Raw genomic sequence first — 22,438 nt, 5'->3', positions numbered from 1 at the left:
AGATTGCATGGCGGTGTGCTTGATTTTTATACACCCGTCGGCAACGGGTAAGGCTGAAATAGCGGAATCCACTCATTTGAAGAGGTGTCCACGTATTTGATAGGTTTGGTTTCTGAGCTTTATGTATTATCATCATTAGGTATAATAGAGACATGAGGGGTGAAGCTTGGGAGGGGCTGAGTGCAGGGAAAACGATCCCATGTAGCAGTACTGATAAGGGGAGGAACCGTTTAAGGCCAAGATCACTCAGATCCCTGCCTAGCAATAACAATGCAATGATTAGTGAGGAGACTCCACCCAAAGTGTGGTATGTATACTACCACGGGTGAAACCATACCTTTGTCTAATGCAGCTGTATTAACCCTCTGGGAAGAATAAACTTGGTTTAAAGCTTTCATAGTGTCCGTTGAGTTTGTACTCTGAAAATTAGAACCTAACATAGATGTGAATGATGCAGTGCCTGATCTTTGGGTTCCCACATTGGACAACTGTTGAAATGATAAGGCAACTCTAAACGATCTGCATTACTCCCACACTGCAATACCAGCTATACACCACCATGGACCAACTGGTTTCCTGGTTGATGTCTGGTCGGCCAAACAATGTCCGTCTGCCTACCTACACAGTGGGAAGAAGTCAATTGCATACTTCTCACGTCCCCTCTCCTCATCTCCTTCTTAGAACCCATCAGGTCAGAGGGGAGGGACCTCTGGCTTTCTTATCCAATGGGTTTTGAGAAGACGAGGAGAGGGGACACGAGAAGTATTTTAGTTGAGATCTTCCATGTGTTCACTCTCAGTCCTAACCAGAAGATGGCGCCATGGAAACAGAAAAAACAACACTGACCTTATTTGACCGGTGTGGTACACTGTAGGGCCAGACACTGGACATGTGCTACTCTGTTCAAGTGGCCAGCTCTAAATAAACATACCTTTGTCCTTCCTTGAACTATCACTGATCTGACAAAGTTGGCTCAATGCCTCCACCATAAAACTCGCCATGATTTCACGATACATGTTCCACTTAAATGGCACGTACCAGAAATAGCCGTTTCACACAGGAAATTTTGACACCAAGTTTTGAACAATTTGTATTAAGCCAGTCCCAATACCCTGCTCCAGAGCATGGCCAGCTAAGCCCCGGGATAAGGTTGGTATTTACCCCACAACAGAATATACAAGTGTGTAACAGCCCTGGGCTACGGTTGGTATTACCTCACAACAGAATATACAAGTGTGTAACAGCCCTGGGCTACGGTTGGTATTACCTCACAACAGAATATACAAGTGTGTAACAGCCCTGGGCTCAGTGTGAAAACCCCTCATCAGTGCTGCACTCAAGGAAGGAATGAGAAAAGGTGCAACTTTGAATGTATTTGTAATGGACCACATTTGATCATATCCCTGAAGCATCAAAGTGTATTGTTTTAATAGTCTTGTTTTTTTAATTAAACATATTAAAGAGTGTTATTTTATTTGTCCACTGTCCTGTAGATAAATCTCCATCGTGTTTACGTCCTCGCCATGCCTCCTCCTTAAAACGCATTGGAGGAGAAGATCTGAGGGAGGACCCTCCAATGTGCTTTGAGGAGACGAGGAGGGAGAACCTGAGGAATCAAGGGAATACAATTGAGATTTACCGTTTAGCTCGTCTTGTGTGCGTTCTAACATAAAGCGGGTGTGAATGTCAACAAGTGAGTGTGTGTCACCTGTAGAGTGTGTGTGTGTGTGTACGTGCGTCAAACAGTTACAGTAAACACACACCTGAAATAGAAACAGGAAGTATTTAATACATTTGGTGAAAGCGGACGGTTGCCATGGTGACTGAATGGGTCCAACACTGACCAATAACAGGGCTCAACAACACTGACTAATGACGCTTTAGGAGCTCAGAACGGCCAATCAACAGTCAAAGCAGGTCTTCAGATGGTATGGAAAACTCCAGCTAGAAGTTAGAATGAATGGAAACCTAATAGGCGCTGGGACCTCACCATACGACATTATCTCACAGTTAAAAAGAAGATTGAGAACAAGCTATAGGATGAAAAATAAGAGTTTAGACACAGGTACAGCCAGCTAACACTTCCTCTATTCTGAACAGGCAGCGTATTGGCAGCCCAGGGGTCAATCGTCAGGACCATAAGTGGGGTGAAGTACTATGGGTAAGTTAATCATACATTCACAGCTCACTAGCCAATAAGAAACATGAACATTGTCCAAAGGGGCGGGGTTAAAGCTATCGCCGGCCACTCCTACTGGAGCCTTTAAACGGGTCAAAGTCCTCCTGAGAGAGAGAACGGAGGTTAGACAGACACACACTACAACAGGCATATTTCAGTCATCTCACAGGTCTCATACCTCATCATCGTCGTCATCAAATGTCACTCCTCTGTATGATTGGCTCTGACTCTGGGAGCCCCGCCTACTGGAGGAGGAAGAGGAGGAGAAGGCCCCAGAACCATTAGTGGTTCAATGCAGCCGTTTTACCTCTTATCAAATCATTACAGGGTAACCATTACGTACCTTACTGTGATTGTTTTACATTAAAATGGTCCAAAAAATAAACAAAAACAGCTTCTTATCAAAAAGCTTTTTCTCAAGCAAGAATTTATCTAGAAGTGTTCTGAGTGAGCAGCCTAGGGGGAGGGACATGCAACCTGAAAACCATCTGTTATTGGTCTATAAACTCCACCCATCTGACGTTTCAAACAGCTCTTACACTAAAAAGGGCATCATTCTGATTTTATTCACTGTATTATTCCAACCTCAGTTTGCAAATATATATATAAAACATAGAAAACCACGTTTATGATTGCACTGCCCCTTTAATACCCTCTAATTACAAACAGACACATAGATACAGATCACTAATTAATGTCCAACTCCTACCCAACACACACTTTCCTACCTCTGTGTTGGGCGTGATTCAGGTGTTGGGCGTGATGCAGGAGTCAGTCTAGATGAAGGCTTCACAAAGGAAACATCGTCAGAGTCATCATCGTCAATGGTTATCTAGAGATGAGGGAGGAGAGATGGAGGACGAGGAGGGAGGAGAGATGGAGGAGGAGGAGGGAGGAGAGACGGAGGAGGAGGGAGGAGAGATGGAGGAGGAGGGAGGAGAGATGGAGGAGAGATGGAGGAGGAGAGATGGAGGAGAGATGGAGGAGGAGGGAGGAGAGATGGAGGACGAGGAGGGAGGAGAGATGGAGGACGAGGAGGGAGGAGAGATGGAGGACGAGGAGGAGGGAGGAGAGATGGAGGAGGAGGGAGGAGAGATGGAGGAGGAGGGAGGAGAGATGGAGGAGAGATGGAGGAGAGATGGAGGAGAGATGGAGGAGGGAGGAGAGATGGAGGAGAGATGGAGGAGAGATGGAGGAGGAGGAGGGAGGAGAGATGGAGGAGAGATGGAGGAGGAGGAGGGAGGAGAGATGGAGGAGAGATGGAGGAGGAGGAGGGAGGAGAGATGGAGGAGAGATGGAGGAGGAGGAGGGAGGAGAGATGGAGGAGGAGGGAGGAGAGATGGAGGAGGAGGGAGGAGAGATGGAGGAGGAGGAGGGAGGAGAGATGCAGGAGAGGTGGAGGAGGAGGAGGGAGGAGAGATGGAGGAGAGATGGAGGAGGAGGAGGGAGGAGAGATGGAGGAGGAGGAGGGAGGAGAGATGGAGGAGAGATGGAGGAGGAGGGAGGAGAGATGGAGGAGGAGGAGGGAGGAGAGATGGAGGAGAGATGGAGGAGGAGGAGGGAGGAGAGATGGAGGAGGAGGAGGGAGGAGAGATGGAGGAGGAGGAGGGAGGAGAGATGGAGGAGAGATGGAGGAGGAGGAGGGAGGAGAGATGGAGGAGAGATGGAGGAGGAGGAGGGAGGAGAGATGGAGGAGGAGGAGGGAGGAGAGATGGAGGAGAGATGGAGGAGGAGGAGGGAGGAGAGATGGAGGAGAGATGGAGGAGGAGGAGGGAGGAGAGATGGAGGAGAGATGGAGGAGGAGGAGGGAGGAGAGATGGAGGAGAGATGGAGGAGGAGGAGGGAGGAGAGATGGAGGAGAGATGGAGGAGAGATGGAGGAGAGATGGAGGAGGGAGGAGAGATGGAGGAGGGATGAGAGATGGAGAGATGGGGGAGGGGGAGGTGAGATGGAGGAGAGATGGAGGAGGGGGGAGGTGAGATGGAGGTGAGATGGAGGAGGAGGGAGGTGAGATGGAGGACGAGGAGGAGGGAGGAGAGATGGAGGAGGAGGGAGGAGAGATGGAGGAGGAGGGAGGAGAGATGGAGGAGAGATGGAAGAGAGATGGAGGAGAGATGGAGGAGAGATGGAGGAGAGATGGAGGAGAGATGGAGGAGAGATGGAGGAGGGAGGAGAGATGGAGGAGGGAGGAGAGATGGAGGAGAGATGGAGGAGGAGGAGGGAGGAGAGATGGGGAGAGATGGAGGAGGAGGAGGGAGGAGAGATGGAGGAGAGATGGAGGAGGAGGAGGGAGGAGAGATGGAGGAGAGATGGAGGAGGAGGAGGGAGGAGAGATGGAGGAGAGATGGAGGAGGAGGAGGGAGGAGAGATGGAGGAGAGATGGAGGAGGAGGAGGGAGGAGAGATGGAGGAGAGGTGGAGGAGGAGGAGGGAGGAGAGATGGAGGAGAGATGGAGGAGGAGGAGGGAGGAGAGATGGAGGAGGAGGAGGGAGGAGAGATGGAGGAGAGATGGAGGAGAGATGGAGGAGGAGGGAGGAGAGATGGAGGAGGAGGAGGGAGGAGAGATGGAGGAGGAGGAGGGAGGAGAGATGGAGGAGGAGGAGGGAGGAGAGATGGAGGAGAGATGGAGGAGGAGGAGGGAGGAGAGATGGAGGAGAGATGGAGGAGGAGGAGGGAGGAGAGATGGAGGAGAGATGGAGGAGGAGGAGGGAGGAGAGATGGAGGAGAGATGGAGGAGGAGGAGGGAGGAGAGATGGAGGAGGAGGAGGGAGGAGAGATGGAGGAGAGATGGAGGAGGAGGAGAGAGGAGAGATGGAGGAGAGATGGAGGAGGAGGAGGGAGGAGAGATGGAGGAGAGATGGAGGAGGAGGAGGGAGGAGAGATGGAGGAGAGATGGAGGAGGAGGAGGGAGGAGAGATGGAGGAGAGGAGGAGGAGGGAGGAGAGATGGAGGAGAGATGGAGGAGGAGAGATGGAGGAGGAGAGAGGAGAGATGGAGGAGAGATGGAGGAGGAGGAGGGAGGAGAGATGGAGGAGAGATGGAGGAGGAGGAGGGAGGAGAGATGGAGGAGAGATGGAGGAGGAGGAGGGAGGAGAGATGGAGGAGAGGTGGAGGAGGAGGAGGGAGGAGAGATGGAGGAGAGATGGAGGAGGAGGAGGGAGGAGAGATGGAGGAGGAGGAGGGAGGAGAGATGGAGGAGAGATGGAGGAGAGATGGAGGAGGAGGGAGGAGAGATGGAGGAGGAGGAGGGAGGAGAGATGGAGGAGGAGGAGGGAGGAGAGATGGAGGAGGAGGAGGGAGGAGAGATGGAGGAGAGATGGAGGAGGAGGAGGGAGGAGAGATGGAGGAGAGATGGAGGAGGAGGAGGGAGGAGAGATGGAGGAGAGATGGAGGAGGAGGAGGGAGGAGAGATGGAGGAGAGATGGAGGAGGAGGAGGGAGGAGAGATGGAGGAGGAGGAGGGAGGAGAGATGGAGGAGAGATGGAGGAGGAGGAGAGAGGAGAGATGGAGGAGAGATGGAGGAGGAGGAGGGAGGAGAGATGGAGGAGAGATGGAGGAGGAGGAGGGAGGAGAGATGGAGGAGAGATGGAGGAGGAGGAGGGAGGAGAGATGGAGGAGAGGAGGAGGAGGGAGGAGAGATGGAGGAGAGATGGAGGAGGAGAGATGGAGGAGGAGAGATGGAGGAGGAGAGATGGAGGAGAGATGGAGGAGGAGAGATGGAGGAGGAGAGATGGAGGAGGAGAGATGGAGGAGGAGGGAGGAGAGATGGAGGAGAGATGGAGGAGAGATGGAGGAGAGATGGAGGAGGGAGGAGAGATGGAGGAGGAGGGATGAGAGATGGAGGAGAGATGGGGGAGGGGGGAGGTGAGATGGAGGAGAGATGGAGGAGGGGGGAGGTGAGATGGAGGAGGAGGGAGGTGAGATGGAGGAGGAGGGAGGTGAGATGGAGGAAGAGGGAGGTAAGATGGAGGAAGAGGGAGGTGAGATGGAGGAGGAGAGAGGTGAGATGGAGGAGGAGGGAGGTGAGATGGAGGAGGAGGGAGGAGAAGGGAAGAGGAGGGAGGAGAAGGGAAGAGGAGGGAGGAGGAGGGAGGAGGAGGGAGGAGAAGGGAAGAGGAGGGAGGAGAGATGGAGGAGGGAGGGAGGTGAGATGGAGGAGGTGAGATGGAGGAGATGAGATGGAGGAGATGAGATGGAGGAGGTGAGATGGAGGAGGTGAGATGGAGGAGGAGGGAGGTGAGATGGAGGAGGAGGGAGGTGAGATGGAGGAGGAGGGAGGTGAGATGGAGGAGGAGGGAGGTGAGATGGAGGAGGAGGGAGGTGAGATGGAGGAGGAGGGAGGTGAGATGGAGGAGGAGGGAGGTGAGATGGAGGGGGAGGGAGGGGAGGAGGAGGGAGGTGAGATGGAGGAGGAGGGAGGGGAGGAGGAGGGAGGTGAGATCGAGAAGGAGGGGAGATGGGAGGGGAGGTGAGATGGAGGAGGAGGAGGGAGGTGAGATGGAGGAGGAGGAGGGAGGTGAGATGGAGAAGGAGGAGGGAGGTGAGATGGAGGAGGGAGGTGAGATGGAGGAGGAGGAGGGAGGTGAGATGGAGGAGGAGGAGGGAGGTGAGATGGAGGAGGAGGAGGGAGGTGAGATGGAGGAGGGAGGTAAGATGGAGAGGGGGGAGGTGAGATGGAGGAGGAGGGAGGTGAGATGGAGGAGGAGGGAGGTGAGATGGAGGAGGAGGGAGGTGAGATGGAGGAGGAGGGAGGTGAGATGGAGGAGGAGGGAGGTGAGATGGAGGAGGAGGGAGGTGAGATGGAGGAGGGAGGTAAGATGGAGAGGGGGGAGGTGAGATGGAGGAGGAGGGAGGTGAGATGGAGGAGGAGGGAGGTGAGATGGAGGAGGAGGGAGGTGAGATGGAGGAGGAGGGAGGTGAGATGGAGGAGGAGGAGGAGGGAGGTGAGATGGAGGAGGAGGAGGAGGGAGGTGAGATGGAGGAGGAGGAGGAGGGAGGTGAGATGGAGGAGGAGGAGGAGGGAGGTGAGATGGAGGAGGAGGAGGAGGGAGGTGAGATGGAGGAGGAGGAGGAGGGAGGTGAGATGGAGGAGGAGGAGGAGGGAGGTGAGATGGAGGAGGAGGAGGAGGGAGGTGAGATGGAGGAGGAGGGAGGAGAGATGGAGGAGAGATGGAGGAGAGATGGAGGAGAGATGGAGGAGGGAGGAGAGATGGAGGAGGAGGGATGAGAGATGGAGGAGAGATGGGGGAGGGGGGAGGTGAGATGGAGGAGAGATGGAGGAGGGGGGAGGTGAGATGGAGGAGGAGGGAGGTGAGATGGAGGAGGAGGGAGGTGAGATGGAGGAAGAGGGAGGTAAGATGGAGGAAGAGGGAGGTGAGATGGAGGAGGAGAGAGGTGAGATGGAGGAGGAGGGAGGTGAGATGGAGGAGGAGGGAGGAGGAGGGAGGAGGAGGGAGGTGAGATGGAGGAGGAGGGAGGAGGAGGGAGGAGGAGGGAGGAGAGATGGAGGAGGAGGGAGGAGAGATGGAGGAGGGAGGGAGGTGAGATGGAGGAGGTGAGATGGAGGAGATGAGATGGAGGAGATGAGATGGAGGAGGTGAGATGGAGGAGGTGAGATGGAGGAGGTGAGATGGAGGAGGAGGGAGGTGAGATGGAGGAGGAGGGAGGTGAGATGGAGGAGGAGGGAGGTGAGATGGAGGAGGAGGGAGGTGAGATGGAGGAGGAGGGAGGTGAGATGGAGGAGGAGGAGGAGGGAGGTGAGATGGAGGAGGAGGAGGAGGGAGGTGAGATGGAGGAGGAGGAGGAGGGAGGTGAGATGGAGGAGGAGGAGGAGGGAGGTGAGATGGAGGAGGAGGAGGAGGGAGGTGAGATGGAGGAGGAGGAGGAGGGAGGTGAGATGGAGGAGGAGGAGGGAGGTGAGATGGAGGAGGAGGAGGAGGGAGGTGAGATGGAGGAGGAGGAGGAGGGAGGTGAGATGGAGGAGGAGGAGGAGGGAGGTGAGATGGAGGAGGAGGAGGAGGGAGGTGAGATGGAGGAGGAGGAGGAGGGAGGTGAGATGAGGAGGAGGAGGAGGAGGGAGGTGAGATGGAGGAGGAGGAGGAGGGAGGTGAGATGGAGGAGGAGGAGGAGGGAGGTGAGATGGAGGAGGAGGAGGAGGGAGGTGAGATGGAGGAGGAGGAGGAGGGAGGTGAGATGGAGGAGGAGGAGGAGGGAGGTGAGATGGAGGAGGAGGAGGAGGGAGGTGAGATGGAGGAGGGAGGAGGGAGGGAGGTGAGATGGAGGAGGAGGGAGGTGAGATGGAGGAGGAGGGAGGTGAGATGGAGGAGGCGGGAGGTGAGATGGAGGAGGAGGGAGGTGAGATGGAGGAGGAGGGAGGTGAGATGGAGGAGGAGGGAGGTGAGATGGAGGAGGAGGGAGGTGAGATGGAGGAGGAGGGAGGTGAGATGGAGGAGGGAGGTGAGATGGAGGAGGAGGAAGGTGAGATGGAGGAGGAGGAAGGTGAGATGGAGGAGGAGGAAGGTGAGATGGAGGAGGAGGGAGGTGAGATGGAGGAGGAGGGAGGTGAGATGGAGGAGGCGGGAGGTGAGATGGAGGAGGAGGAAGGTGAGATGGAGGAGGAGGAAGGTGAGATGGAGGAGGAGGGAGGTGAGATGGAGGAGGAGGGAGGTGAGATGGAGGAGGAGGGAGGTGAGATGGAGGAGGAGGGAGGTGAGATGGAGGAGGAGGGAGGTGAGATGGAGGAGGAGGGAGGTGAGATGGAGGAAGAGGGAGGTAAGATGGAGGAAGAGGGAGGTGAGATGGAGGAGGAGGGAGGTGAGATGGAGGAGGAGAGATGGAGGAGGAGAGATGGAGGAGGAGGGAGGAGAGATGGAGGAGAGATGGAGGAGAGATGGAGGAGAGATGGAGGAGAGATGGAGGAGGGAGGAGAGATGGAGGAGGAGGGATGAGAGATGGAGGAGAGATGGGGGAGGGGGGAGGTGAGATGGAGGAGAGATGGAGGAGGGGGGAGGTGAGATGGAGGAGGAGGGAGGTGAGATGGAGGAGGAGGGAGGTGAGATGGAGGAAGAGGGAGGTAAGATGGAGGAAGAGGGAGGTGAGATGGAGGAGGAGGGAGGTGAGATGGAGGAGGAGGGAGGTGAGATGGAGGAGGAGGGAGGAGGAGGGAGGAGGAGGGAGGTGAGATGGAGGAGGAGGGAGGAGGAGGGAGGAGGAGGAGGGAGGAGAGATGGAGGAGGAGGGAGGAGAGATGGAGGAGGGAGGGAGGTGAGATGGAGGAGGTGAGATGGAGGAGATGAGATGGAGGAGATGAGATGGAGGAGGTGAGATGGAGGAGGTGAGATGGAGGAGGAGGGAGGTGAGATGGAGGAGGAGGGAGGTGAGATGGAGGAGGAGGGAGGTGAGATGGAGGAGGAGGGAGGTGAGATGGAGGAGGAGGGAGGTGAGATGGAGGAGGAGGGAGGTGAGATGGAGGAGGAGGGAGGTGAGATGGAGGGGGAGGGAGGGGAGGAGGAGGGAGGTGAGATGGAGGAGGAGGGAGGGGAGGAGGAGGGAGGTGAGATGGAGGAGGAGGGAGGGGAGGAGGGAGGGAGGAGAGATCGAGAAGGAGGGGAGATGGGAGGGGAGGTGAGATGGAGGAGGAGGAGGGAGGTGAGATGGAGGAGGAGGAGGGAGGTGAGGAGGAGGAGGGAGGTGAGATGGAGGAGGGAGGTGAGATGGAGGAGGAGGAGGGAGGTGAGATGGAGGAGGAGGAGGGAGGTGAGATGGAGGAGGAGGAGGGAGGTGAGATGGAGGAGGAGGAGGGAGGTGAGATGGAGGAGGGAGGTAAGATGGAGAGGGGGGAGGTGAGATGGAGGAGGAGGGAGGTGAGATGGAGGAGGAGGGAGGTGAGATGGAGGAGGAGGGAGGTGAGATGGAGGAGGAGGGAGGTGAGATGGAGGAGGAGGGAGGTGAGATGGAGGAGGAGGAGGAGGGAGGTGAGATGGAGGAGGAGGGAGGTGAGATGGAGGAGGAGGAGGAGGGAGGTGAGATGGAGGAGGAGGAGGAGGAGGTGAGATGGAGGAGGAGGAGGAGGGAGGTGAGATGGAGGAGGAGGAGGAGGGAGGTGAGATGGAGGAGGAGGAGGAGGGAGGTGAGATGGAGGAGGAGGAGGAGGGAGGTGAGATGGAGGAGGAGGAGGAGGGAGGTGAGATGGAGGAGGAGGAGGAGGGAGGTGAGATGGAGGAGGAGGAGGAGGGAGGTGAGATGAGGAGGAGGAGGAGGAGGGAGGTGAGATGGAGGAGGAGGAGGAGGGAGGTGAGATGGAGGAGGAGGAGGAGGGAGGTGAGATGGAGGAGGAGGAGGAGGGAGGTGAGATGGAGGAGGAGGAGGAGGGAGGTGAGATGGAGGAGGAGGAGGAGGGAGGTGAGATGGAGGAGGGAGGAGGGAGGGAGGTGAGATGGAGGAGGAGGGAGGTGAGATGGAGGAGGAGGGAGGTGAGATGGAGGAGGCGGGAGGTGAGATGGAGGAGGAGGGAGGTGAGATGGAGGAGGAGGGAGGTGAGATGGAGGAGGAGGGAGGTGAGATGGAGGAGGAGGGAGGTGAGATGGAGGAGGAGGGAGGTGAGATGGAGGAGGAGGAAGGTGAGATGGAGGAGGAGGAAGGTGAGATGGAGGAGGAGGGAGGTGAGATGGAGGAGGAGGGAGGTGAGATGGAGGAGGAGGGAGGTGAGATGGAGGAGGAGGGAGGTGAGAGGGAGGAGGAGGGAGGTGAGATAGAGGAGGAGGGAGGTGAGATGGAGGAGGAGGGAGGTGAGATGGAGGAGGAGGGAGGTGAGATGGAGGAGGAGGGAGGAGGAGGGAGGAGGAGGGAGGTGAGATGGAGGAGGAGGGAGGTGAGATGGAGGAGGAGGAGGAGGGAGGTGAGATGGAGGAGGAGGAGGAGGGAGGTGAGATGGAGGAGGAGGAGGAGGGAGGTGAGATGGAGGAGGAGGAGGAGGGAGGTGAGATGGAGGAGGAGGGAGGTGAGATGGAGGAGGAGGGAGGTGAGAGGGAGGAGGGGGGAGGTGAGAGGGAGGAGGGAGGTGAGGACACCAACATTAGAACATCTATCTACAACACACACATTCACTTCAAGACCAGTAAGAAAGTCTATAAAGCACGCAGAGATGGGGAGTGTGAGGGACTAACCTCGTCTGTGTAAGATTTAGCAGCCACCGCCCCTCTCGATGGCCGCTGGGGTGGAGCCTGGAACGCTGCAGGATGGAGGGAGGAGAAAGAGAGGGGGAAGAAAGAGGGAGGGATGGAAGATAAGTAGTAGATCAGTACAATAATACACAACAACACAGTAGCCACTCACCATCCATGATGTTTCTGCCCTGGGGGGGGGTGGCCACTGAGGCCTTCCGAGAACGGGCCCGCCCAGCTGGCTTCGGCTCTGCTGCACCTGGACACAGAATGCACCCACGCCAACAACACATACAAACAAATGCAGTCGTTAATATATACATGCATAAATATAGTTAACCCTTTCTCATGAGTGAATAGATCTGGGAGAGAAACAAACCCCTTCCTCTCCTGGCTGTGGTTTGGCCCCTTCCCCTGCCACCCCGCCCCCTGCCCCTGGTGGAGGGAGGAGGGGCAGAGTCCTCGTCCGAATCCATGGACACATCATGCTCATCTGATTGGTCCAGGTCTTCGCCTCGCTCTATGCGGTGAGCTTTAGCCCTGTTGAGGGCCTACACAGAGAGGAGAGTACTGGTATGAACGTATACGTATGGTATGGTGTGTGTGTGTGTGTGTGTGTGTGTGTGTGTGTGTGTGTGTGTGTTCCTGACTCACCACCTGAACCTCTTCATCCTCCTCTGCAGTGTTTTTCTTAGATTCTCTGAAACGGCGAATCTGAGGAGAGAACAGGTTGCTGTGGTTACTATCATATCTCTCCCATCTCCTCTGTACCTCCTGGTCAATCTCCTCCTGTATCAGTGCTCCTCTCTGCTGGAGGTGCTTACACCCTCCTCTCTCTCCCCCATCTCCTCTGTACCTCCTGGTCAATCTCCTCCTGTATCAGTGCTCCTCTCTGCTGGAGGTGCTTACACCCTCCTCTCTCTCCCCCATCTCCTCTGTACCTCCTGGTCAATCTCCTCCTCTGTCAGTGCTCCTCTCTGCTTGAGGTCTCTACCCCCTTCTCCTTCTCCTCCCCCTCTCTCCGCCTCCTTGTCAATTTCTTCCTCTGTCAGTACTCCTGTCAGCTGGAGATGACTACCCCCTCCTCTCCCCCTCCTCCGTACCTCCTGGTCAATCTCCTCCTCTGTCAGTACTCCTCTCTGCTGCAGGTGTCTCTGGGTTTTCTCCAGCTGGTATCTGATCAGTTCCTCGATGGCATCTTTCTCCTCCTTGTCCACATACTCCTGCACCGCCTTCCCCATGCCCTGCTCCGTCAGCAGGGAGAGCTGCACCGTCTACACACACAGTCATGTTAACACACACACACACACACACACACACACACACACACACACACACACACACACACACAAGGGCTGTCCTTGACAAAACAAAATCTTACGTCAACCGAAAGTCGTCTGTTCTTTCGACCAATCGATTACTCAAAAATGTTTAAACGTGTATTTTTCCATTTATAGACATTTAATAAAATGTGCATAGAGCTTGTCTGATGCTTTAAGCTTATGGTTTGATGCCTCAAGAGGGCGCCAGAGATCTAGATAACCAGAAGAATAAAAACTTAACCTGACCAAACTATTCTCCTCCCTCTCCTGCTGGCTTTCGCAGATTCTGCCATTACTCTCCTGACGTTGCCGGTAATATGCTACACGAGGAGTCTGCAGCCTTTTCTCATGTGGAAATGACAATTTATCTTACCATTTCTACCGATCTGCGTGCCAGTTATGGTTTTCATATGCACATTTTCATTAAACAGTTTAATTTAATTTATGATAATGTCCTCATATCTCAAAATCATTGTCATGTAGTTAATCAAAATGATATCCAAATCTAAATGAAAATGATAAACCTAAAATCTAACTTCTATTGCCACTTATTTAAAAATAGCCTACATAAAGCCAACAAATTAAATAAAAATTCAGTCTGCAGGTAGAAAATATCCTGATTTAAAAATAAATATCCTATATATCACATTGTTGCAGACAGGCCATGTGTAGCCAAACTTTAAACATTGTATCAACTATTAAATTGGTTCCAGCCCGGAAGCTAGCTAGCGAACTTGCAACATTGTATAAAATATTCTGGGCCCTCAGTTTCCCATGCTAGGGAGCTCGGGACAGACGCAGCTGTAGGCTTGACTTGGGCAGGAGTTCGCCGGAGCCGAGTACCAGCACCTCAACATGTTCTACTGCTTGAGCTCCTGTTCCTCTTAATAAATATGAGCTCAAAAGTATTGTGGAGCTCCTGCACCTAAATATAAACAGTACTGACACCCAAAATGAGTACCGGAACCTATTTCAGTCCAAGTCAAGCACTGATGAGAAGTAATCAGGAAGGTCTACGTTTCCAATGGATCAGAGCAAGACATTTTTCCCTTTCACGCCGAGTAGTTATCAAAAGGGAGAGAGCTGGAAAGATTTTTCTGGTAGTCTATAGGCCTTCTGTGTGTCCTTATTCACATGGACAGGAGAGCTCCAAACAAAATACAATGACTAAATTAACAAAATTCATTAACAGAATAAAATAAACCAAAACGTATTTCTCACAAGTGTAGCATAGGTTGTGCACTCTGCAAACAATGTGTCCACTCAGACAATGAGAACAGGAAGACTGGAATAATATATTGAATACATTAAAAAGAATTACCATAACCCAAGTAAACAAACAGCAGAAGTCGGGGCAAGAACGGCCTGGGCAGAAGTCGGGGCAAGAACGGCCTGGGCAGAAGTCGGGGCAAGAACGGCCTGGGCAGAAGTCGGGGCAAGAACGGCCTGGGCAGAAGTCGGGGCAAGAACGGCCTGGGCAGAAGTCGGGGCAAGAACGGCCTGGGCAGAAGTCGGGGCAAGAACGGCCTGGGCAGAAGTCGGGGCAAGAACGGCCTGGGCAGAAGTCGGGGCAAGAACGTCCTGGGCAGAAGTCGGGGCAAGAACGTCCTGGGCAGAAGTCGGGGCAAGAACGTCCTGGGCAGAAGTCGGGGCACGAACGGCCTGGGCAGAAGTCGGGGCAAGAACGGCCTCGGCAGAAGTCGGGGCACGAACGGCCTCGGCAGAAGTCGGGGCACGAACGGCCTCGGCAGAAGTCGGGGCACGAACGGCCTCGGCAGAAGTCAGGGCACGAACGGCCTCGGCAGAAGTCAGGGCACGAACGGCCTCGGCAGAAGTCAGGGCACGAACGGCCTCGGCAGAAGTCAGGGCAAGAACGGCCTCGGCAGAAGTCAGGGCAAGAACGGCCTCGGCAGAAGTCAGGGCAAGAACGGCCTCGGCAGAAGTCAGGGCAAGAACGGCCTGGGCAGAAGTCAGGGCACGAACGGCCTCGGCAGAAGTCAGGACATTCATACTGCTTAAGGAGCAGTGCTGTTGTCAGGGGAGTGTGTTTATACAGGATGTACCACCCTCCTCTACCGTCAAACAATCACGTCAACGTGGAGCTATACAGAGCCCTCCACATTGTTACAACATCTGGGAGGGGCATAGCGATGTGGTACAGAGCCCTCCACATTGTTACAACATCTGGGAGGGGCATAGCGATGTGGTACAGAGCCCTCCACATTGTTACAACATCTGGGAGGGGCATAGCGATGTGGTACAGAGCCCTCCACATTGTTACAACATTTGGGCGGGGCATAGCGATGTGGTACAGAGCCCTCCACATTGTTACAACATTTGGGCGGGGCATAGCGATGTGGTACAGAGCCCTCCACATTGTTACAACATTTGGGCGGGGCATAGCGATGTGGTACAGAGCCCTCCACATTGTTACAACATTTGGGCGGGGCATAGCGATGTGGTACAGAGCCCTCCACATTGTTACAACATTTGGGCGGGGCATAGTGAAGCGCTATAGAGCTCAATTTGGCCTCTGCATGCCTCTGGAGGCTCAGCAATTGCGTCACACCCTCCATATGGGGCCACATTTTCAGAACAAGCTTAAAATGGGCTTTTAATCTAGGCTTCCGCAATGGATTAGTTCACCGAGATGGGTGCAAATATATATACAGAACCAGTCAAAAGTTTGGACACACCTACTCATTCAAGGGTTTTTCTTAAATTTCTACATTGTAGAATAATAGTGAAGACTTCAAAACTATGAAATAACACATATGGAATCATGTAGTAATAGTAGTTCAAGTGTTAAACAAATCAAAATATATTTTACAGTTTAGATTCTTCAAAGTAGCCACCCTTTGCCTTGATGACAGCTTTGCACACTCTTGGCATTCTCTCAACCAGCTTCATGAGAAATGCTTTTCCAACAGTCTTGAAGGAGTTCCCACATATGCTGAGCACTTGTTGGCTGCTTTTCCTTCACTTTGCGGTCCAACTCATTCCAAACCATCTCAATTGGTTTGAGGTCGGGTGATTGTGGAGGCCAGGTCATCTGATGCAGCACTCCATCCCTATCCTTCTTGGTCAAATAGCCCTTACACAGCCTGGAGGTGTGTTGGGTCATTGTTCTGTTGTAAAAACAAATGATAACCCCAAACCAGATGGGATGGCGTATCGCTGCAGAATGATGTGGTAGCCATGCTGGTTAAGTGTGCCTTGAATTCTGAATAAATCACAGACAGTGTCACCAGCATAGCATCACCACACCATCACACCTTCTCCATGCTTCACGGTGGGAACCACACTTGCAGAGATCATCCTTGCACCTACTCTGCGTCTCACAAAGACACGGTGGTTGGAACCAAAAATCTCAAATTTGGACTCATCAGACCAAAGGACAGATTTCCACCAGTCTAATGTCCATTGTTCGTGTTTCTTGGCCCAAGCATGTCTCTTCTTCTTATTGGTGTCCTTTAGTAGTGTTTTCTTTGCAGAAATTTGACCATGAAGGCCTGATTCAGTCACCTCTGAACAGTTGATGTTGAGATGTGTCTGTTACTTTTACATTTATTTGGGCTGCAATCTGAGGTGCAGGTAACTCTAATGAACTGGTCCTGTGCAGCAGAGGTACCTCTGGGTTTTCCATTCCTGTGGCAGTCCTCATGAGAGACAGTTTCATCATAGCGCTTGATGGTTTTTGCGACTGCACTTGAAGAAACTTTCAAAGTTCTTGAAATGTTCCGTATTGACTGACCTTCATGTCTTTCAGTAATGATGGACTGTCGTTTATCTTTGCTTATTTGAGTTGCTCTTGCCATAATATGAACTTGGTCTTTTACCAAATAGGGCTATCTTCTGAATACCACCCCTACCTTGTCACAACACAACTGATTGGCTCAAATGCATAAAGAAGGAAATTAATTCAACAAATTTACTTTTAACTAGGCACGTGTTAATTGAAATGCATTCCAGGTGACTACCTCATGAAGCTGGTTGAGAGAACGCTAAGAGTGTGCAAAGCTGTCATCAAGGCAAAGGGAGGCTACATTGAAGAATCTCGAATATAAAATATATTTACATTTGTTTAACACTTTTTTGATGATTCCATGTGTCATATTTCATAGTTTTGATGTCTTCACTATTATTCTACAATGTACAAAATAGTACAAATAAAGAAAAACCCTTGAATGAGTAGGTATGTCCAAACTTTTGACTGGTACTGTATATTTGTTACTGCTCAACTAAAACAATCTTGTTCGACCAACAGCCTAACAACCAACGAGTCGACTAAATTGTGGTCAGCCCTACTACACACACAGTCATGTTATCACACATCGTCATGTTAACACACATCCAGACACACAGTCAAGGTATGGAGAAATGTGTGTGTACCTTTTCTGCTGTCTGGAAGTACTCTTTAACTAGATCCTCCACCCTCAGACCCTCAGTTGAGGAGTGACTCAGGAGCTGCCCAAAGTCAACATCTGCTTCGCCTACACTTACACAGCAAAAAAGACAGAGTCAGGCGAGGGATCTGAACATCAGAAAAAGTAGTCAAATGTTATGATTATGGTGCACAGTGTGTGTGTGTTACCTTTAACTTTGGCCTTGTACTCCTTCTGTCTGATGAAGTGAACAACGTCTTTGGGGTTCGCAACCTGCTCTACAAACTTCTGACTGAAACGAGTGGCATTGAAGGCCTCAAAACCACCGCTGTAGTCCACCTTGAGAGAGAGAGAGACAAAGAGACAAATATTACACTGTGACAAATACTCAAGACCTAAGATAATCTTTCTTTCCCAAAATGATCATTCAGTCCAAACAATTTGAAACTATAAAATATGTATTGGGTGAAAAGCCTAAAAGTTTTGGCATCCAAATACTGTATGTGTCCTGCTGCCAAAACTTGAGGGACAACCAGTGAAAAATACAATGTAATGTAAATAATATTTCCCATTTAGATTTGTTTTGTCTTTCATACCATGTCATGTGTCTTCTCAGTCATGTTGAGACTGATCAACTACTATTGATTTAATGTATTGTTATTCTCGTTAATATTGTTGTTGTAGTTGCTGTTAATGGTGATCACATTTCCACTACTACTATTAATGCCTTGTTGCTGTTGGTCCCACCATTTTTTGTTATGTATATTTTGACAATGTAAGTAATTTAATTTGCCATGTCAATAAAGTCTACTGAATTGGAGAGAGAGCGAGAAAGTGGGAATTGTAAAGTGTACCTTGAGAAAAACCCTTGATGCTGTTGCAGTGTTCAACAGAATAACATGTTTTATAATCTGGGTGGTTTGAGCGCTGAATGCTGAATGGCTAACAGCCGTGGTATATCAGACCGTATACCACGGGTATGACAAAACATTTATTTCTACTGTTCTAATTACATTAGTAACCAGTTAATAATAGAAATAAAGCACCTCAGGGGTTTGTGGTATATCACCAATATACCACGGCTAAGGGCTGTATCCAGGCACTTGTGCATAAGAACAGCCCTTAGCCGTGGTATATTGGCCATATACCACACCCCCTCGGGCCTTATTGCTTAGGTATAAAATGTTACTAGTGTCTCACTCACTCTGAGGCGTATGAGGGGTTTCTCAGGGGTAAGGGGCTTTCCCAGTCGATCTCGCTCTGCTTCCTCAATCATCGCTTCCACCTGGGAACGAACACACACACACACACAGTCAGGGAGAGCGAGAGAGAGAAAGAGCGAGCGAGAAAGAACACCGTGTGCTCACCTTCTCCTGGCAGAAGGCCTCTACCCTCTGGTTGACCTTGGGCATGTCAGGGTTGAAGAGGTCAGGGTGCTCTGAGAGGACCAGGTCCTGGATGAAAAACTGACGCACCGTGTGCAGCGGGATCTTCTGAAGGTTCATCTTACGCCCCTTCACCCTCAGCAGACCTATGTGCCTGCACACACACATGCACACACACACAATGACACACACAGACACAGGAACACACACAAGGGCATAGAAATATGCAGACAAACACACACAGTGAGTGCTGCTTGAGCGTATATAAAAGTGTTTGAGTGTGTGTGTGTGTGTGTGTGTGTGTGTGTGTGTGTGTGTGTGTGTGTGTGTGTGTGTGTGTGTGTTTGCGTACTTCTTGACGGCCTCTCCGGGGGACAGTGACGTGGCAACAGAGCTACCAGGCTGGGTGACGTAGAACAGCCGCTGTTCGTTCCTGCTGGGGTTTATCAGACACTCGTGTTCATGACCCCACACTACCAGGTCCAGGAAGTCATCCAGAAACTGCTCTGGGATGTAGTTGGTGGCCCCGTGCTTACTCCTGCAACACACACACACCTGTTCTGGTGGACAGTATAAACACACACACACCTGTTCTGGTGGACAGTATAAACACACACCTGTTCTGGTGGACAGTATATATACACACACCTGTTCTGGTGGACAGTATATATACACACACCTGTTCTGGTGGACAGTATATATACACACACCTGTTCTGGTGGACAGTATATATACACACACCTGTTCTGGTGGACAGTATATATACACACACCTGTTCTGGTGGACAGTATATATACACACACCTGTTCTGGTGGACAGTATATATACACACACCTGTTCTGGTGGACAGTATAAACACACACCTGTTCTGGTGGACAGTAAAAACACACACCTGTTCTGGTGGACAGTATAAACACACACACACCTGTTCTGGTGGACAGTATATATACACACACCTGTTCTGGTGGACAGTATAAACACACACCTGTTCTGGTGGACAGTATATATACACACACACACACACACACACACACACCTGTTCTGGTGGACAGTATACACACACACCTGTTCTGGTGGACAGTATATATACACACACACACACACACACACACACACACACACACACACCTGTTCTGGTGGACAGTATACACACACACCTGTTCTGGTGGACAGTATATATACACACACACACACACACACACACACACCTGTTCTGGTGGACAGTATACACACACACCTGTTCTGGTGGACAGTATAAACACACACCTGTTCTGGTGGACAGTATAAACACACACCTGTTCTGGTGGACAGTATAAACACACACCTGTTCTGGTGGACAGTATAAACACACACACACACACACCTGTTCTGGTGGACAGTATAAACACACACACACACACACCTGTTCTGGTGGACAGTATAAACACACACACACCTGTTCTGGTGGACAGTATAAACACACACACCTGTTGTGGTGGACAGTATAAACACACACACACCTGTTCTGGTGGACAGTATAAACACACACCTGTTCTGGTGGACAGTATATATACACACACACACACACACACACCTGTTCTGGTGGACAGTATACACACACACCTGTTCTGGTGGACAGTATATATACACACACACACACCTGTTCCGGTGGACAGTATATATACACACACACACACACCTGTTCTGGTGGACAGTATACACACACACCTGTTCTGGTGGACAGTATATACACACACACACACACACACACACACACACACACACACACACACACACACACACACACACACACACACACACACACACACACACACACACACACACACACACCTGTTCTGGTGGACAGTATAAACACACACACACCTGTTCTGGTGGACAGTATAAACACACACCTGTTCTGGTGGACAGTATAAACACACACACACCTGTTCTGGTGGACAGTATAAACACACACACCTGTTCTGGTGGACAGTATAAACACACACCTGTTCTGGTGGACAGTATAAACACACACCTGTTGTGGTGGACAGTATAAACACACACCTGTTCTGGTGGACAGTATAAACACACACACCTGTTCTGGTGGACAGTATATATACACACACACACACACACACACACACACACACACACACACACACACACACACACACACACACACACACACACACACACACACACACACACACACACACACACACACACACACACACCTGTTCTGGTGGACAGTATAAACACACACACACACACCTGTTCTGGTGGACAGTATAAACACACACCTGTTCTGGTGGACAGTATAAACACACACCTGTTCTGGTGGACAGTATAAACACACACCTGTTCTGGTGGACAGTATAAACACACACCTGTTCTGGTGGACAGTATAAACACACACCTGTTCTGGTGGACAGTATAAACACACACCTGTTCTGGTGGACAGTATAAACACACACCTGTTCTGATGGACAGTATAAACACACACCTGTTCTGGTGGACAGTATAAACACACACACACCTGTTCTGGTGGACAGTATAAACACACACCTGTTCTGGTGGACAGTATAAACACACACACACCTGTTCTGGTGGACAGTATAAACACACACACACCTGTTCTGGTGGACAGTATAAACACACACACACCTGTTCTGGTGGACAGTATAAACACACACACACCTGTTCTGGTGGACAGTATAAACACACACCTGTTCTGGTGGACAGTATAAACACACACCTGTTCTGGTGGACAGTATAAACACACACCTGTTCTGGTGGACAGTATAAACACACACCTGTTCTGGTGGACAGTATAAACACACACACCTGTTCTGGTGGACAGTATAAACACACACCTGTTCTGGTGGACAGTATAAACACACACACACCTGTTCTGGTGGACAGTATAAACACACACACACCTGTTCTGGTGGACAGTATAAACACACACCTGTTCTGGTGGACAGTATAAACACACACCTGTTCTGGTGGACAGTATAAACACACACCTGTTCTGGTGGACAGTATAAACACACACCTGTTCTGGTGGACAGTATAAACACACACCTGTTCTGGTGGACAGTATAAACACACACCTGTTCTGGTGGACAGTATAAACACACACCTGTTCTGGTGGACAGTATAAACACACACCTGTTCTGGTGGACAGTATAAACACACACACACCTGTTCTGGTGGACAGTATAAACACACACACACCTGTTCTGGTGGACAGTATAAACACACACACACCTGTTCTGGTGGACAGTATAAACACACACCTGTTCTGGTGGACAGTATAAACACACACCTGTTCTGGTGGACAGTATAAACACACACCTGTTCTGGTGGACAGTATAAACACACACCTGTTCTGGTGGACAGTATAAACACACACCTGTTCTGGTGGACAGTATAAACACACACACCTGTTCTGGTGGACAGTATAAACACACACCTGTTCTGGTGGACAGTATAAACACACACACACCTGTTCTGGTGGACAGTATAAACACACACACACCTGTTCTGGTGGACAGTATATATACACACACACCTGTTCTGGTGGACAGTATATATACACACACACCTGTTCTGGTGGACAGTATAAACACACACCTGTTCTGGTGGACAGTATAAACACACACACACCTGTTCTGGTGGACAGTATAAACACACACACCTGTTCTGGTGGACAGTATAAACACACACCTGTTCTGGTGGACAGTATAAACACACACACACACCTGTTCTGGTGGACAGTATAAACACACACACACCTGTTCTGGTGGACAGTATAAACACACACACACACCTGTTCTGGTGGACAGTATAAACACACACACACCTGTTCTGGTGGACAGTATAAACACACACACACACACCTGTTCTGGTGGACAGTATAAACACACACACCTGTTCTGGTGGACAGTATAAACACACACACACCTGTTCTGGTGGACAGTATAAACACACACACACCTGTTCTGGTGGACAGTATAAACACACA

At 51.3% G+C, this 22,438-nt stretch overlaps 1 protein-coding gene across 3 annotated transcripts in view; it reads right to left on the bottom strand.

The window, feature by feature from the left end:
- Nucleotides 1-1,769: 1,769 nt before the first annotated feature.
- mre11a (MRE11 homolog A, double strand break repair nuclease) overlaps nt 1,770-22,438 on the bottom strand; it is a 37,777-nt gene continuing 17,108 nt past the window's right edge. For 2 of the 3 annotated variants that reach the window (XM_055914149.1, XM_055914150.1), the window contains exons 7-19: nt 18,785-18,970; nt 18,415-18,586; nt 18,252-18,332; nt 17,257-17,386; nt 17,055-17,155; nt 12,444-12,614; nt 11,995-12,054; nt 11,720-11,891; nt 11,513-11,599; nt 11,344-11,408; nt 2,908-3,011; nt 2,358-2,424; nt 1,770-2,283 (exon numbers count right to left, since the gene is read on the bottom strand). In XM_055914149.1, coding sequence (XP_055770124.1) covers nt 2,236-2,283; nt 2,358-2,424; nt 2,908-3,011; nt 11,344-11,408; nt 11,513-11,599; nt 11,720-11,891; nt 11,995-12,054; nt 12,444-12,614; nt 17,055-17,155; nt 17,257-17,386; nt 18,252-18,332; nt 18,415-18,586; nt 18,785-18,970 — 1,444 coding nt within the window. In that variant the 3' untranslated portion in view covers nt 1,770-2,235. The remainder of the gene's footprint in view (nt 2,284-2,357; nt 2,425-2,907; nt 3,012-11,343; nt 11,409-11,512; nt 11,600-11,719; nt 11,892-11,994; nt 12,055-12,443; nt 12,615-17,054; nt 17,156-17,256; nt 17,387-18,251; nt 18,333-18,414; nt 18,587-18,784; nt 18,971-22,438) is intronic. The other variant, XM_055914151.1, reaches the window with a different exon arrangement.

Source organism: Salvelinus fontinalis, unplaced genomic scaffold (genome assembly GCF_029448725.1).
Source record: "Salvelinus fontinalis isolate EN_2023a unplaced genomic scaffold, ASM2944872v1 scaffold_0473, whole genome shotgun sequence".
NCBI classification, from domain to species: domain Eukaryota; kingdom Metazoa; phylum Chordata; class Actinopteri; order Salmoniformes; family Salmonidae; genus Salvelinus; species Salvelinus fontinalis.
Note: the sequence above shows the minus strand (reverse complement) of the source record. Positions and strands in the feature narration are given on the sequence as shown.